Source organism: Salmo salar, chromosome ssa18 (genome assembly GCF_905237065.1).
Source record: "Salmo salar chromosome ssa18, Ssal_v3.1, whole genome shotgun sequence".
In the NCBI taxonomy this organism is placed as follows: Eukaryota; Metazoa; Chordata; class Actinopteri; order Salmoniformes; family Salmonidae; genus Salmo; species Salmo salar.
Genome location: NC_059459.1, coordinates 67,431,053 through 67,442,895, shown reverse-complemented (window position 1 = coordinate 67,442,895; position 11,843 = coordinate 67,431,053). Strand labels below are relative to the sequence as shown.

The window sequence follows — 11,843 nt, the reverse complement described above, 5'->3', positions numbered from 1 at the left end:
TTAAAGATCCAATGCATTCGTTTTCATCTCAATATCAAATCATTTCTGGGTAACAATTAAGTACCAACCTGTGATTGTTTTCAATTAAAATGGTCAAAAACAAACAAAAAGCTTCTTTGCAAAAGGTAATTTCTCAAGCAAGAATTTTGCTAGGACTCTCTGGAAGTGGTCTGAGTGGGGAGGGGAAAACTGAAAATTAGCTGTTATTGGCAGAGCTGTTCGGAACTCTTTCTTACTGGTGTTTAACACATTTTCGACATGGTGATGTCACCATGGAAGGCCAAACCTCCATCCCACCAAAACAGGTGGAAATTTCTATCGGTCTTTTCAAAACAGCTCTTAAACTGGAAGGGCATTATCATAAACTAAATGGGCCTATCACATGAACACGGGACTTTTGAGGCACTGGAAGGGATGATGCTGCTCGAGACACGAGGAGAACTGAGACGGACATTATAGTTGTTGAACTTACAACTTTTCCATTTGAAGGGATTATGGATTGCATTTAGCAAAGAGACTGTTGTTCAATTTCACTTACCTCTGTCACGAATCCCACCGAAGGTGGCTCCCCTGCCTGCTCGGGCGGCGCTCAGCGGTCGTTGTCACCGACCTACTAGCCGCCGCTGATCCTTTTTTCCTTTTCGTTTGGTTTGTCTTATTGTTTGCAACTGTTCCTCATTTGTCTTTTGATTTTGGTTATTTAAGCCTGGTTAGCCCGCCCAGTGTTGTGCGGGATTATTTTAGCGTCAGGTTGTATTTTTTCATTGGATGTGCTGGCGATTTACAACTGTGATATTGTAGGCTGGCTGTGCACCTGTTTTGGGTACTTGGCATTTTTTCCACGCCATTTGTGTTGGCGTTGTTCGTGTTGTGTTTTTGGATTAAAATAAACACACAGTTCCGTACCTCTGCTCTCTGCGCCTGACTCCTACCACCACTCCTAGCAATCGTCTGACAGAATCCCGCACCAGCTATGGAGTCAGCAGGAGCAGCCTCCCCTCCTCTCCCATCGATGGAGGAACGGGTCCTTCACCATACCACCATCCTCCACCGAATCGGCTCAGCGATGGAGCAGATGATGGAGAGGATGGACCGATGGGAGAGGAGTGGCCTCCCTACCGCATCCCCAGCACCAACTCCCCCTCCACGATCTACCCCTCCACCGATGTCCGGACCCGGAGCCCTACGCCTGGCTCTCCCCAGGGAGTACGATGGAGCGGCGGCTGGGTGCCAGGGGTTCCTACTACAGTTGAATTTGTACCTGGCTACCGTTCATCCAGCTCCCTCCGGAGAGGAGAGCGTAAGCGTCCTCGTCTCCTGCTTAACGGGACGTGCCCTGGAGTGGGCCAACGCAGTGTGGTACGGCCCAGACTCGGCAAGGGATCACTACCCTGAGTTCACCCGCCGGTTCCGGGCCGTGGTCGACCACCCAGCAGAAGGCCGGGCGGCGGGTGAACGGCTGTTCCACCTGCGTCAGGAGACGAGGAGCGCACAGGACTTTGCTCTGGAGTTCCGGACCTTGGCTGCTGGAGCGGGGTGGAACGACAGGGCCCTGATGGACCACTATCGGTGTAGCCTCCGGGAGGACGTCCGCCGTGAGCTAGCCTGTCGGGACACTACCCTGTCGCTAGACGAACTAATCGACATGTCCATTCGTCTTGACAATCTGCTGGCTGCGCGCGGGCATCCAGACGGGGTCCTGTTGGTTCCACCTCCAGGTCCTCCAGCTCCCATACCTATGGAGCTAGGGGGGGCCGCGTCCAGGGGAACCGGAGGAGGAGGCTCCCCTTGTATCCAGTGTGGTCGGAGAGGACACACTACCGACAGGTGCTGGGGGAGCTCCTCTGGGAATCGGGATGGCAGGCGGAGCACTCCTCGTCCATCTCAGGTGAGTAAGCACCAACCTCACCAGAGCTCCCTGTTGGTCACATGTTCGTTTTAGTAACTTTCCCCTTGTTTTCTCCCTCTTTTCAGCATAAGGCGCTAGTCGATTCAGGCGCAGCTGGAAACTTTATGGATCGTGGGCTCGCATTAAGGCTAGGGATTCCCCTGGTGTCGTTGGACCAACCTTTCCCCGTGCACTCCTTAGATAGCAGACCATTAGGGTCAGGACTGGTCAGGGAGGCCAAGGTGCCACTGGACATGGTAACGCAGGGGGATCATGGGGAACAGATTAGTCTCTTCCTCATTGATTCTCCTGCGTTTCCGGTGGTGCTGGGGATTCCCTGGCTGGCCAATCACAATCCCAATATTTCGTGGAGACAGGGGGCTCTCAGAGGGTGGTCAGAGGAGTGCTCAGGCAGGTGTAAGGGAGTTTCCATCGGTGCGACGACGGTGGAGAGTCCAGACCAGGTTTCCACTGTGCGCATTCCCTCAGAATATGCCGATTTGGCTATCGCCTTCTGTAAAAAGAGGGCGACCCGATTACCACCTCATCGACGAGGGGATTGCGTGATAAATCTCCAGGTAAACGCTGCACTTCCCAGGAGTCACGTGTACCCATTGTCACAGGAGGAGACGTTGGCTATGGAGACATATGTCACGGAATCTCTGAGACAGGGGTATATTCGGCCCTCCATGTCACCCGTCTCCTCGAGTTTCTTTTTCGTGAAGAAAAAGGATGGAGGGTTGCGTCCGTGCATTGATTATCGAGGTCTAAATTCCATCACAGTAGGGTTCAGTTACCCACTACCTCTCATCGCTACGGCGGTGGAATCATTTCACGGCGCGTTTTTTTCACGAAACTGGACCTCAGGAGCGCGTACAATCTGGTGCGTATCCGGGGAGGAGACGAGTGGAAAACCGCATTCAGTACCACATCGGGCCACTATGAGTACCTCGTCATGCCGTACGGGTTAAAGAATGCTCCAGCCGTCTTTCAATCCTTTGTTGACGAGATTCTCAGGGACCTGCACGGACAGGGGTGGTGGTGTATATTGACGACATCCTGATTTATTCCGCCACCCGCGCCGCGCATGTCTCCCTGGTGCGCAAGGTGCTTGGGCGACTGCTGGAGAATGACCTGTACGTCAAGGCTGAGAAATGTGAGTTTTTCAAACGAGCCGTTTCCTTCCTGGGGTATCGCATTTCCACCTCGGGGATGGTGATGGAGGATGACCGCGTTAAAGCCGTGCGTAATTGGCCGACTCCGACCACGGTAAAGGAGGTGCAGCGGTTTTTAGGGTTTGCCAATTACTACCGGAGGTTTATCCGGGGCTTTGGTCAAGTTGCTGCTCCCATTACCTCACTGCTGAAGGGGGGTCCGGCGCGCTTGCGCTGGTCAGCAGAGGCGAACAGAGCGTTCAGTCGCCTGAAGGAGCTGTTTACCGTCGCTCCAGTGCTGGCTCATCCGGATCCCAATTTTGGCATTCATAGTGGAGGTGGACGCGTCCGAGACTGGGGTGGGGGCCGTGCTATCACAGCGCTCGGGCACGCCACCCAAACTCCGCCCGTGCGCTTTCTTCTCTAGGAAGCTAGGGCCGGCGGAGCAGAACTATGATGTGGGGGACAGGGAGTTGTTAGCTGTGGTCAAGGCTCTGAAGGTGTGGAGACATTGGCTTGAGGGGGCAAAGCACCCTTTCCTCATCTGGACTGACCACCGTAATCTCGAGTACATCCGGGCAGCTAGGAGACTGAATCCGCGTCAGGCCAGGTGGGCCATGTTCTTTACCCGTTTCCGGTTCACGATCTCTTATCGGCCAGGTTCACTGAACACGAAGGCCGACGCACTGTCCCGCCTATATGACACCGAGGAGAGGGCCATCGATCCGGCTCCCATTCTTCCGGCGTCGTGTTTCGTAGCTCCGGTGGTATGGGAGTTGGACGCGGAGATCGAGCGGGCGTTACGGTCGGAACCTGCACCATCGCAGTGTCCGGCAGGTGTTCAGTACGTACCGCTTGGTCTCCGTGATCGATTGATTCGATGGGCCCATAATCTCCCCTCTTCGGGTCACCCTGGGATCGAGAGGACAGTGCGGAACCTGAGGGGGAAGTACTGGTGGCCCACCTTGGGTAAGGACGTGCGGTTTTATGTTTCCTCCTGCTCGGTGTGCGCTCAGAGCAAGGCTCCTCGACACCTGCCTAGAGGGAAATTACACCCCCTTCCCGTTCCACAGCGGCCGTGGTCACACTTGTCAGTGGACTTCCTCACTGACCTTCCCGTATCGCAGGGGAACACCCCGCTCCTCTGCTCTCTCCACTGGCTTCCAGTTGAAGCTCGCATCCACTACAAGACCATGGTGATTGCCTACGGAGCTGTGAAGGGAACGGCACCTCCATAACTTCAGGCTCTGAACAGGCCCTACACCCAAACAAGGGCACTGCGTTCATCCACCTCTGGCCTGCTGGCCCCCCTACCTCTGAGGAAGCACAGTTCCCGCTCAGCCCAGTCAAAACTGTTCACTGCTCTGGCACCCCAATGGTGGAACAAGCTCCCTCACGACGCCAGGACAGCGGAGTCAATCACCACCTTCCGGAGACACCTGAAACCCCACCTCTTTAAGGAATACCTAGGATAGGATAAAGTAATCCTTCTAACCCCCCCCCTTAAAAGATTTAGATGCACTATTGTAAAGTGGTTGTTCCACTGGATATCATAAGGTGAATGCACCAATTTGTAAGTCGCTCTGGATAAGAGCGTCTGCTAAATGACTTAAATGTAAATGTAAATGTAACACCACTATCCTGGTTGTTGTGGATCGGTTCTCGAAGTCCTGTCGTCTCATCCCGTTGCCCGGTCTCCCTACGGCTCTGCGGACTGCGGAGGCCCTGTTTACCCATGTCTTCCGGCACAATGGGGTGCCCGAGGACATCGTTTCTGATCGGGGTCCCCAGTTCACGTCCAGAGTTTGGAGGGCGTTCATGGAACGTTTGGGGGTCTCGGTCAGCCTGACCTCGGGTTTCCACCCCGAGAGTAATGGGCAGGTGGAGAGGGTGAACCAAGAGGTGGGTAGGTTTCTAAGGACGTATTGCCAGGACCGGCCCAGAGAATGGGCGAGATACGTGCCATGGGCAGAAATAGCCCAAAATTCTCTACGGCACTCATCAACCAACATGTCACCGTTCCAGTGCGTGTTGGGCTACCAGCCGGTCCTGGCTCCATGGCACCAGAGCCAGACCGAGGCTCCTGCGGTGGAGGATTGGGTGCAGCGCTCGAAGGACACCTGGAGAGCCGTCAAAGACGCACTTACAAAGGCGAGTGGACGGCAGAAGAAGAGCGCTGACCAGCACCGCAGTGAGACCCCTGTGTTTGCACCAGGGGATCGAGTCTGGCTCTCGGCTAGAAACCTGCCCCTCCGCTTGCCCTGCCGGAAGCTGGGCCCGCAGTGTGTAGGGCCGTTTAAAGTCCTGAGGAGGATAAACGAGGTGTGTTACCGGTTACAACTTCCATCTTACTACCGTATTAACCCCTCGTTTCATGTGTCTCTCCTCAGGCCGGTGGTGGCTGGTCCCATGCAGGAAGGTGAGGTGCCGGAGGTTCCTCCCCCCCCGCTGGACATTGGGGGGTCCCCGGCGTATAAAATACGCGCCATTCTGGACTCCAGACTTCGGGGGGGGCCTACAGTACCTCGTCGACTGGGAGGGGTACGGCGCGGAGGAGAGGTGCTGGGTACCCAGGAGGGACATTTTGGACCCTCCACTACTGAGGGAGTTCCACCGCCTTCATGGGGATCGCCCTGCGCCTCGTCCTCCGGGTCGCCCTCGAGGTTGGTGGCGGCGCGCTGCGGGAGCCGCGCGTCAGGAGGGGGGTACTGTCACGAATCCCACCGCTGCCTGCTCGGGCGGCGCTCGGCGGTCGTCGTCACCGACCTACTAGCCGCCGCTGATCCTTTTTTCCTTTTCGTTTGGTTTGTCTTATTGTTTGCACCTGTTCCTCATTTGTCTTTTGATTTTGGTTATTTAAGCCTGGTTAGCCCGCCCAGTGTAGTGCGGGATTATTTTAGCGTCAGGTTGTATTTTTTCATTGGATGTGCTGGCGATTTACAACTGTGATATTGTAGGCTGGCTGTGCACCTGTTTTGGGCACTTGGCATTTTTTCCACGCCGTTTGTGTTGGCGTTGTTCGTGTTGTGTTTTTGGATTAAAATAAACACACAGTTCCGTACCTCTGCTCTCTGCGCCTGACTCCTACCACCACTCCTAGCAATCGTCTGACAACCTCTTACAAGTGTACAGAAAGTCTTGTTAAATATCTATAGAATTTACCTGAATTGACCTCTGCTGTGTGGAGAATTTTGTCACGGTAGCTTACCTTGTCAGATCAGGAGCTGTTTTGCTGCTTGCTAGGTCCAACAGTGTCAGTGACTGAGTTTTAAGAGTACACTGTACCCGGGGTTATATCTTTATTCCTATATTGTAATTGATTGTCTGGTATTTGTGTAACTGCTAATGTTTTATTCAAAATATATTCTCGTAAAATTGCATTCTTTGTGTGTTTGTATTTTCAATGAGTCACTCATTTTGTAGTGTCGGAAAACATTCTGAAAACAGTAACATAAGCCTTTATGTATCTATTAGTAATATCCCTAGTCTCTCGTTTTTCCTCTAGTGAGTAAATATCATACTAGTTCATACACTGAGATGTACTTTTCACAATTATTCCCTTGCTGATCTATCCAAGTCTGTGGTGAGAGGCTGACATATGTATCAATAGCATATTGCTATTAGTCTTACCTGGGGTTGTGCCTGGCTTCACTTGAGAATAGACTGAATCTGCCTCAGGTGGGGTTGTTGTTTCTGTAGGGAGTGAGGACAAAATACATAGATATTCAATATAGGTTCAGAGGTGTGAGGTTCTGATAGGGGGAATATGGAGGGAGGGATGTCCAGTCTTACCTCTCTTCTTCTTGGCTTTGGTCATCTTTTTGAGGACAACCTCAGCATAGGTCACATCAACAGGTCCAGCTGCTGCTGACAAAGGACATTTCCAGTCAACAAATTAAGTAACTAATTATCTAATATTCTGCCTCTTCATAAAAACTCTCAAATTGTGAATTTAGTGACTAACTGCCAACTTGTAGAATGGGTCTTACCTGTGGCTTTCCCTGTCTTCACCTCAGAGTAGACTGGACTTTCTTTTGGATCAGCTGGCTTTTCCGAGGAGCAGGAAGAGGGGCAGAGATTTTGTACATTTAACTTTATTTTTAAATATTGTAAATGTTTTAACTAAACTTTTATACACTGCACATTATTAATTGATGTCACAGTTGAAAGTCACCTTTCTTTTTCTTGTCCAACTTTTTGAGTTGAATCTGGGCGTATGTCACATGACTTGGTCCAGCAGCAGCATCTGAAACATACAGGTGATACACTAATATCTCTACTTAGGACTCTATTCAGTCTGTATTGATGAAGGGTTACAGATTGACTGACAGAAATGTAAAGGTCATTTCTGATTGAGCCGACATATACAGCGTTTACCTTGAATGCTGTCTCCACTAACGTGGGAACATTGCCTTTAAATTTAAATCACACTGAAACGTTTAACTTCCACGATATGGACTGAATACAGCCCTTAGTCTTAGTGTGTTAGTCATATTAAACACATGAAGAACATCAACAGTAACTCTATACTGTATTCATATTAAACACGTGAAGAACAGTAGCAGTAACTCTATACTGTATTCATATTAAACACATGAAGAACAGCAGCAGTAACTCTATACTGTATTCATATTAAACACATGAAGAACAGCAGCAGTAACTCTATACTGTATTCATATTAAACACATGAAGAACAGCAGGAGTAACTCTATACTGTATTCATATTAAACACGTGAAGAACAGCAGCAGTAACTCTATACTGTATTCATATTAAACACATGAAGAACAGCAGCAGTAACTCTATACTGTATTCATATTAAACACATGAAGAACAGCAGCAGTAACTCTACACTGTATTCATATTAAACACATGAAGAACAGCAGCAGTAACTCTATACTGTATTCATATTAAACACATGAAGAACAGCAGCAGTAACTCTACACTGTATTCATATTAAACACATGAAGAACAGCAGCAGTAACTCTATACTGTATTCATATTAAACACATGAAGAACAGCAGCAGTAACTCTATACTGTATTCATACTAAACATAACATACACAATACAGTACCATTAACATTGTTGTCTGAGGGATTGATCGTGTCGTAGATGTGACCACCACCTGTTGGTCAAAGAAGAGAGAGACAGGTTAGTTAGGTTGGTTCTCCCTCAACTTGTCTAGGGACAGAGAGTACAGTAACATGTTGTTATATAAAGTGGATGTTGATGAGTCAGTGTATGAGGTTACAGAGAGAGGAGTGGTAGAGGTCTGGGTTGAGAAACTGACCATGCTGCAGAAGTGTATACCCAGCATCAGGAGCCCGGCCCTGGGTAGATCCTTGGTCCTGTTGGGGGTCCTGGTTGGTGCTCTGGGGCTGGAGGTTCCTAGAGCGAGAGATATACTCATGAAGAACTAAGATGATACGTTACTGAATTAATATTGTTGAGAGACAGGTATACTCACGAGAATGTTCTGTTAAAACAGGAACCTGTAAAGAGAAATGCATTCTATTATATAAGGTAAATTCTGTTTTGAACTATTGTAATTACACATTTTTATCCTAAACATGAACTAAAAAGTTTAATGATGAATGAAAAAATCTCACCTTTGGTGTTTTTAAATCTCCACAGCAGGACTTAGAGAATGACCAGTAGAACACCAGCAACAACCAGACCCACAACCACTCCTACTAGGACTGATGTAGAGGATCCAGGAGATACGACTGGAGAGAGAACAGCACAACACCATCAGACTCTGAACAAAAATATAAATTCAACATGCAACAATTTCAATGTTTTTACTGAGTTACAGTTCATATAAGTACATCAGTCAATTGGGGAAAAAATTATTAGGCCCTAATCTGTGGATTTTACATGACTGGGCAGGGGCGCAGCCATGGGTGGGCTTGGGAGGGCATGGGCCCGCCTACTGGGGAGCCAGGCCCAGTCAATCAGAATGAGTTTTCCCCCTGAAAGTGCTTTATTAAATACAGAAATCCCCCCCTCCTCCTCAGATTACCGGATGTGGAGGTCCTGGGCTGGCGTGGTTACACTTGGTCTGTGGTTGTGAGGTAATAATCTGTGTAATGATCATGCTGTTTTATCAGCTTCTTGATAAGCCACACCAGTCAGGTGGATGGATAATCTTGGCAAAGGAGAAATGCTAACTAACAGGGATGTAAACAAATGTCTTCACTAAATTTGAGAGAAATAGGCTTTTTGTGGGTATGGAACATTTCTGGGATCTTTTATTTCAGCTCATTAAACATGGGACCAACACTTTACATGTTGCGTTTATAATTTAGTCAAATAGGTGTATAGACCAGACTGTATCTTTTGATAATTTAGTTGAGAGGTCATATTTTCTATGGGAATACAAATCCAAACATCAACACTAAAATAACTATCACACAGATGAGGAAAAGGTAACTTGAGATCATAATCGTTTTCTCACCTCTCACTGTCATCCAGCTCTCTGGTGATTCTCCCTTGTCAGGGGATTTGCATTTGTAGAATCCTTCATCTGACTTGGATACTGCAGGGATGGTCATCTCTCCTGTGGTCTCATTCTTGATGAGTACTCCATCTTTGTAGAAATCAGCCTTGATGTTTGAGCTGGTTGTCCAGTATTTGCAGGTCAGAGTCACAGAGTCTCCTTCAGTCATGGGATGGACAGGGCTCTCCAGGATCACATCACCAGCTGTTTAACATAATATATAAATAATACTGTAAATCTGAATACTGGAGTCATCACCCTCAAAATATTATGATCTTGTATTTTATAAGAGATGCAATTCAGTTACAGAATTGAACATCCTATCATACATTGAAATGTTGTTGTTTTTTGTGTATGAATGTCGTATAATAGACGTACCATCCACTGTGATGTTGACAGCATTACTGTACTCTCCTGATCCAGACTCACACCAGAACACTCCACTGTCCCCTGTGTATGTGGACCTGATGGTACATGTTGACCCTGTTATTGATCCCCAGTTAGAGACACACCCTGACTCTACTCCTCTCTCTGTGTATCTCATCAGTCTCCATCCAGTAGAGTTCCCCTTCTCCTCACAGCTCAGTGAGAGAGACTTTGATCTAAAGTGTTGAGTTGTGTTGGGACTTATTCTGAGAGACACTGAAGGCTGCAGATCTGAAACAAAGAGAGACAGAGTCAAACCTTTAGTTAAATAATATATATTATACACATGAGGGAGACTTACATATGTTTTAATGCAGTTAGTTACCTCCTGACCAGAGAAACTGAGGTTCACTGTAGAGTGAATTATAGACTGGGTCTCCTCTCCCAACTCTACACACATATCCTCCTGTGGGAGTAGGACCAGCAGGAATCAGAGTGTAGGAGTCTTCAGTAGTCCCATTGTCAGATTGGGGCAGTAGAGAGTAAGACTTGTCTGATAGGGAGGGTAACCCAGCTCTGTAGAGAACAGTCCTGTACCAGGAGAACCTCCAGCCTGTAGACGTCTTGTCAACTTCACAGCTCAGAGTCACTGAGTCTCCAGGGTTCAGCCACTGAGGAGAGATACTCAGGACAGGTTGGGGTTTATCTGTTATGAAGGAAGTATTTAACCTTAAAAATATTTGAGAGAACAATCATGACACATGTAGGCTTAAGTAGACTTACCAGACACAGTCAGTTGTACAGCATCACTGGTTTCAGAGCGCTTGTTTCCCTTCACACCCTTACAGGTATATGAACTACTGTTAGACATGTAGACAGGACGGATTCTGTACTCTTGGTTTGTATTGGAGTAGACTAACTTCCTGTTATTATACCACTCATACTGCCAGTCAGAGTCTCCTCCCCCCTGTATGTCACATCTAATACTGACAGTCTCTCCACTGAATATCTGGGACCAGTTGGGTTGGAGGGTCAGAACAGCTACAAGTCTCTCTGCACAGACACAACAAATAGTGAATATGTTGCACACATCAGAATACAAATGACACTCATCAATACTCACAACAATAGAGCCTGAAGACATGAAAGGTATGCTGTAACATATGGACAACACGTAGACTACATATTATTAATCCACATAGGAACCCACTTTCCTAAACAGTATAAACTCACCAGTAACATTTATCTGGACTGGGTCACTGTACAGGGTGTAGTAGACTGGGTCTCCTCTCCCAGCTCTGCACCAGTACTGTCCTCCATCAGAGACACTGACCCAGCTGAGTGTGTAGGAGTATCCAGAGGTTGTGGTTACTGGTGTAGAGTCTGGTCTGTGTCTGTACCAGTATAACTTCCATCCAGGAGACTCTACAGTACAGCTCAGTGTCACACTGTCTCCTGTGAATACGTCCTCCTTGTCTGAAGTCAGTGTAGTCGACGGCTGATCATCTGGAGTACTACATTATTATAATGATTTATGAACCACTTATAGCTCCAGATACGGGCATATCCGACTGAACACGTCAGAGTGACTGTCTCTCCAGGGAACACAGGGTTTCGCTCTAGATTCAGTTCAGCTTTGGGAAGAGCTGCACAAACACACAAGACATTTTGTTACCACTAAATAGCATAATTAAAACGTGGCCCAATGTCACGTGCTTACGGGCATGAAGGCACTGATGTGAATGAGAGATAAGATGACTTACAGTATGTCCAGAAAAAAGCAGCTTTAAAAATCACTAATACAGAAATAGGATGAAGCATTAAGAGATGAAGGCTTGATGAAGAGAACAAATATCTACCATCATCATCTTCAGAGTGTCCAGAGTTGATGTGTATATTCAGCACTACAACAAAGATAGTCACATTGCACCAATATT

General features: G+C 48.0%; 1 protein-coding gene and 1 long non-coding RNA gene across 2 annotated transcripts; both read right to left on the bottom strand.

Annotated features, from left to right (window-relative positions):
- Nucleotides 1-7,200: 7,200 nt before the first annotated feature.
- LOC123723851 (uncharacterized) lies at nt 7,201-8,423 on the bottom strand. Its single transcript, XR_006760284.1, has 3 exons — nt 8,332-8,423; nt 8,116-8,166; nt 7,201-7,288 (listed from the first exon to the last, which is right to left on the bottom strand). It is a non-coding gene; the product is annotated as an uncharacterized lncRNA (long non-coding RNA).
- A 258-nt stretch (nt 8,424-8,681) lies between these two features.
- LOC106577811 (low affinity immunoglobulin gamma Fc region receptor III-like) lies at nt 8,682-10,777 on the bottom strand. Its single transcript, XM_045700594.1, has 5 exons — nt 10,690-10,777; nt 10,292-10,612; nt 9,919-10,197; nt 9,499-9,744; nt 8,682-8,767 (listed from the first exon to the last, which is right to left on the bottom strand). The coding sequence occupies exons 1-5, from the start codon at nt 10,775-10,777 to the stop codon at nt 8,682-8,684; spliced, it is 1,020 nt and encodes a 339-aa protein (XP_045556550.1).
- Between the last annotated feature and the right edge of the window lie 1,066 nt (nt 10,778-11,843).

What these genes read in the sequence shown, in the direction of transcription:
- LOC106577811 (XM_045700594.1), bottom strand. Translation starts at nt 10,777, where the DNA reads ATGTCTAACAGTAGTTCATATACCTGTAAGGGTGTGAAGGGAAACAAG. An exon ending in TGTACAACTGACTGTGTCTG is followed by an intron (nt 10,613 to 10,689) that starts GTAAGTCTACTT and finishes CCTTCATAACAG; the next exon opens with ATAAACCCCAACCTGTCCTG. An exon ending in GAGCTGGATGACAGTGAGAG is followed by an intron (nt 8,768 to 9,498) that starts GTGAGAAAACGA and finishes TTCTCTCTCCAG; the next exon opens with TCGTATCTCCTGGATCCTCT.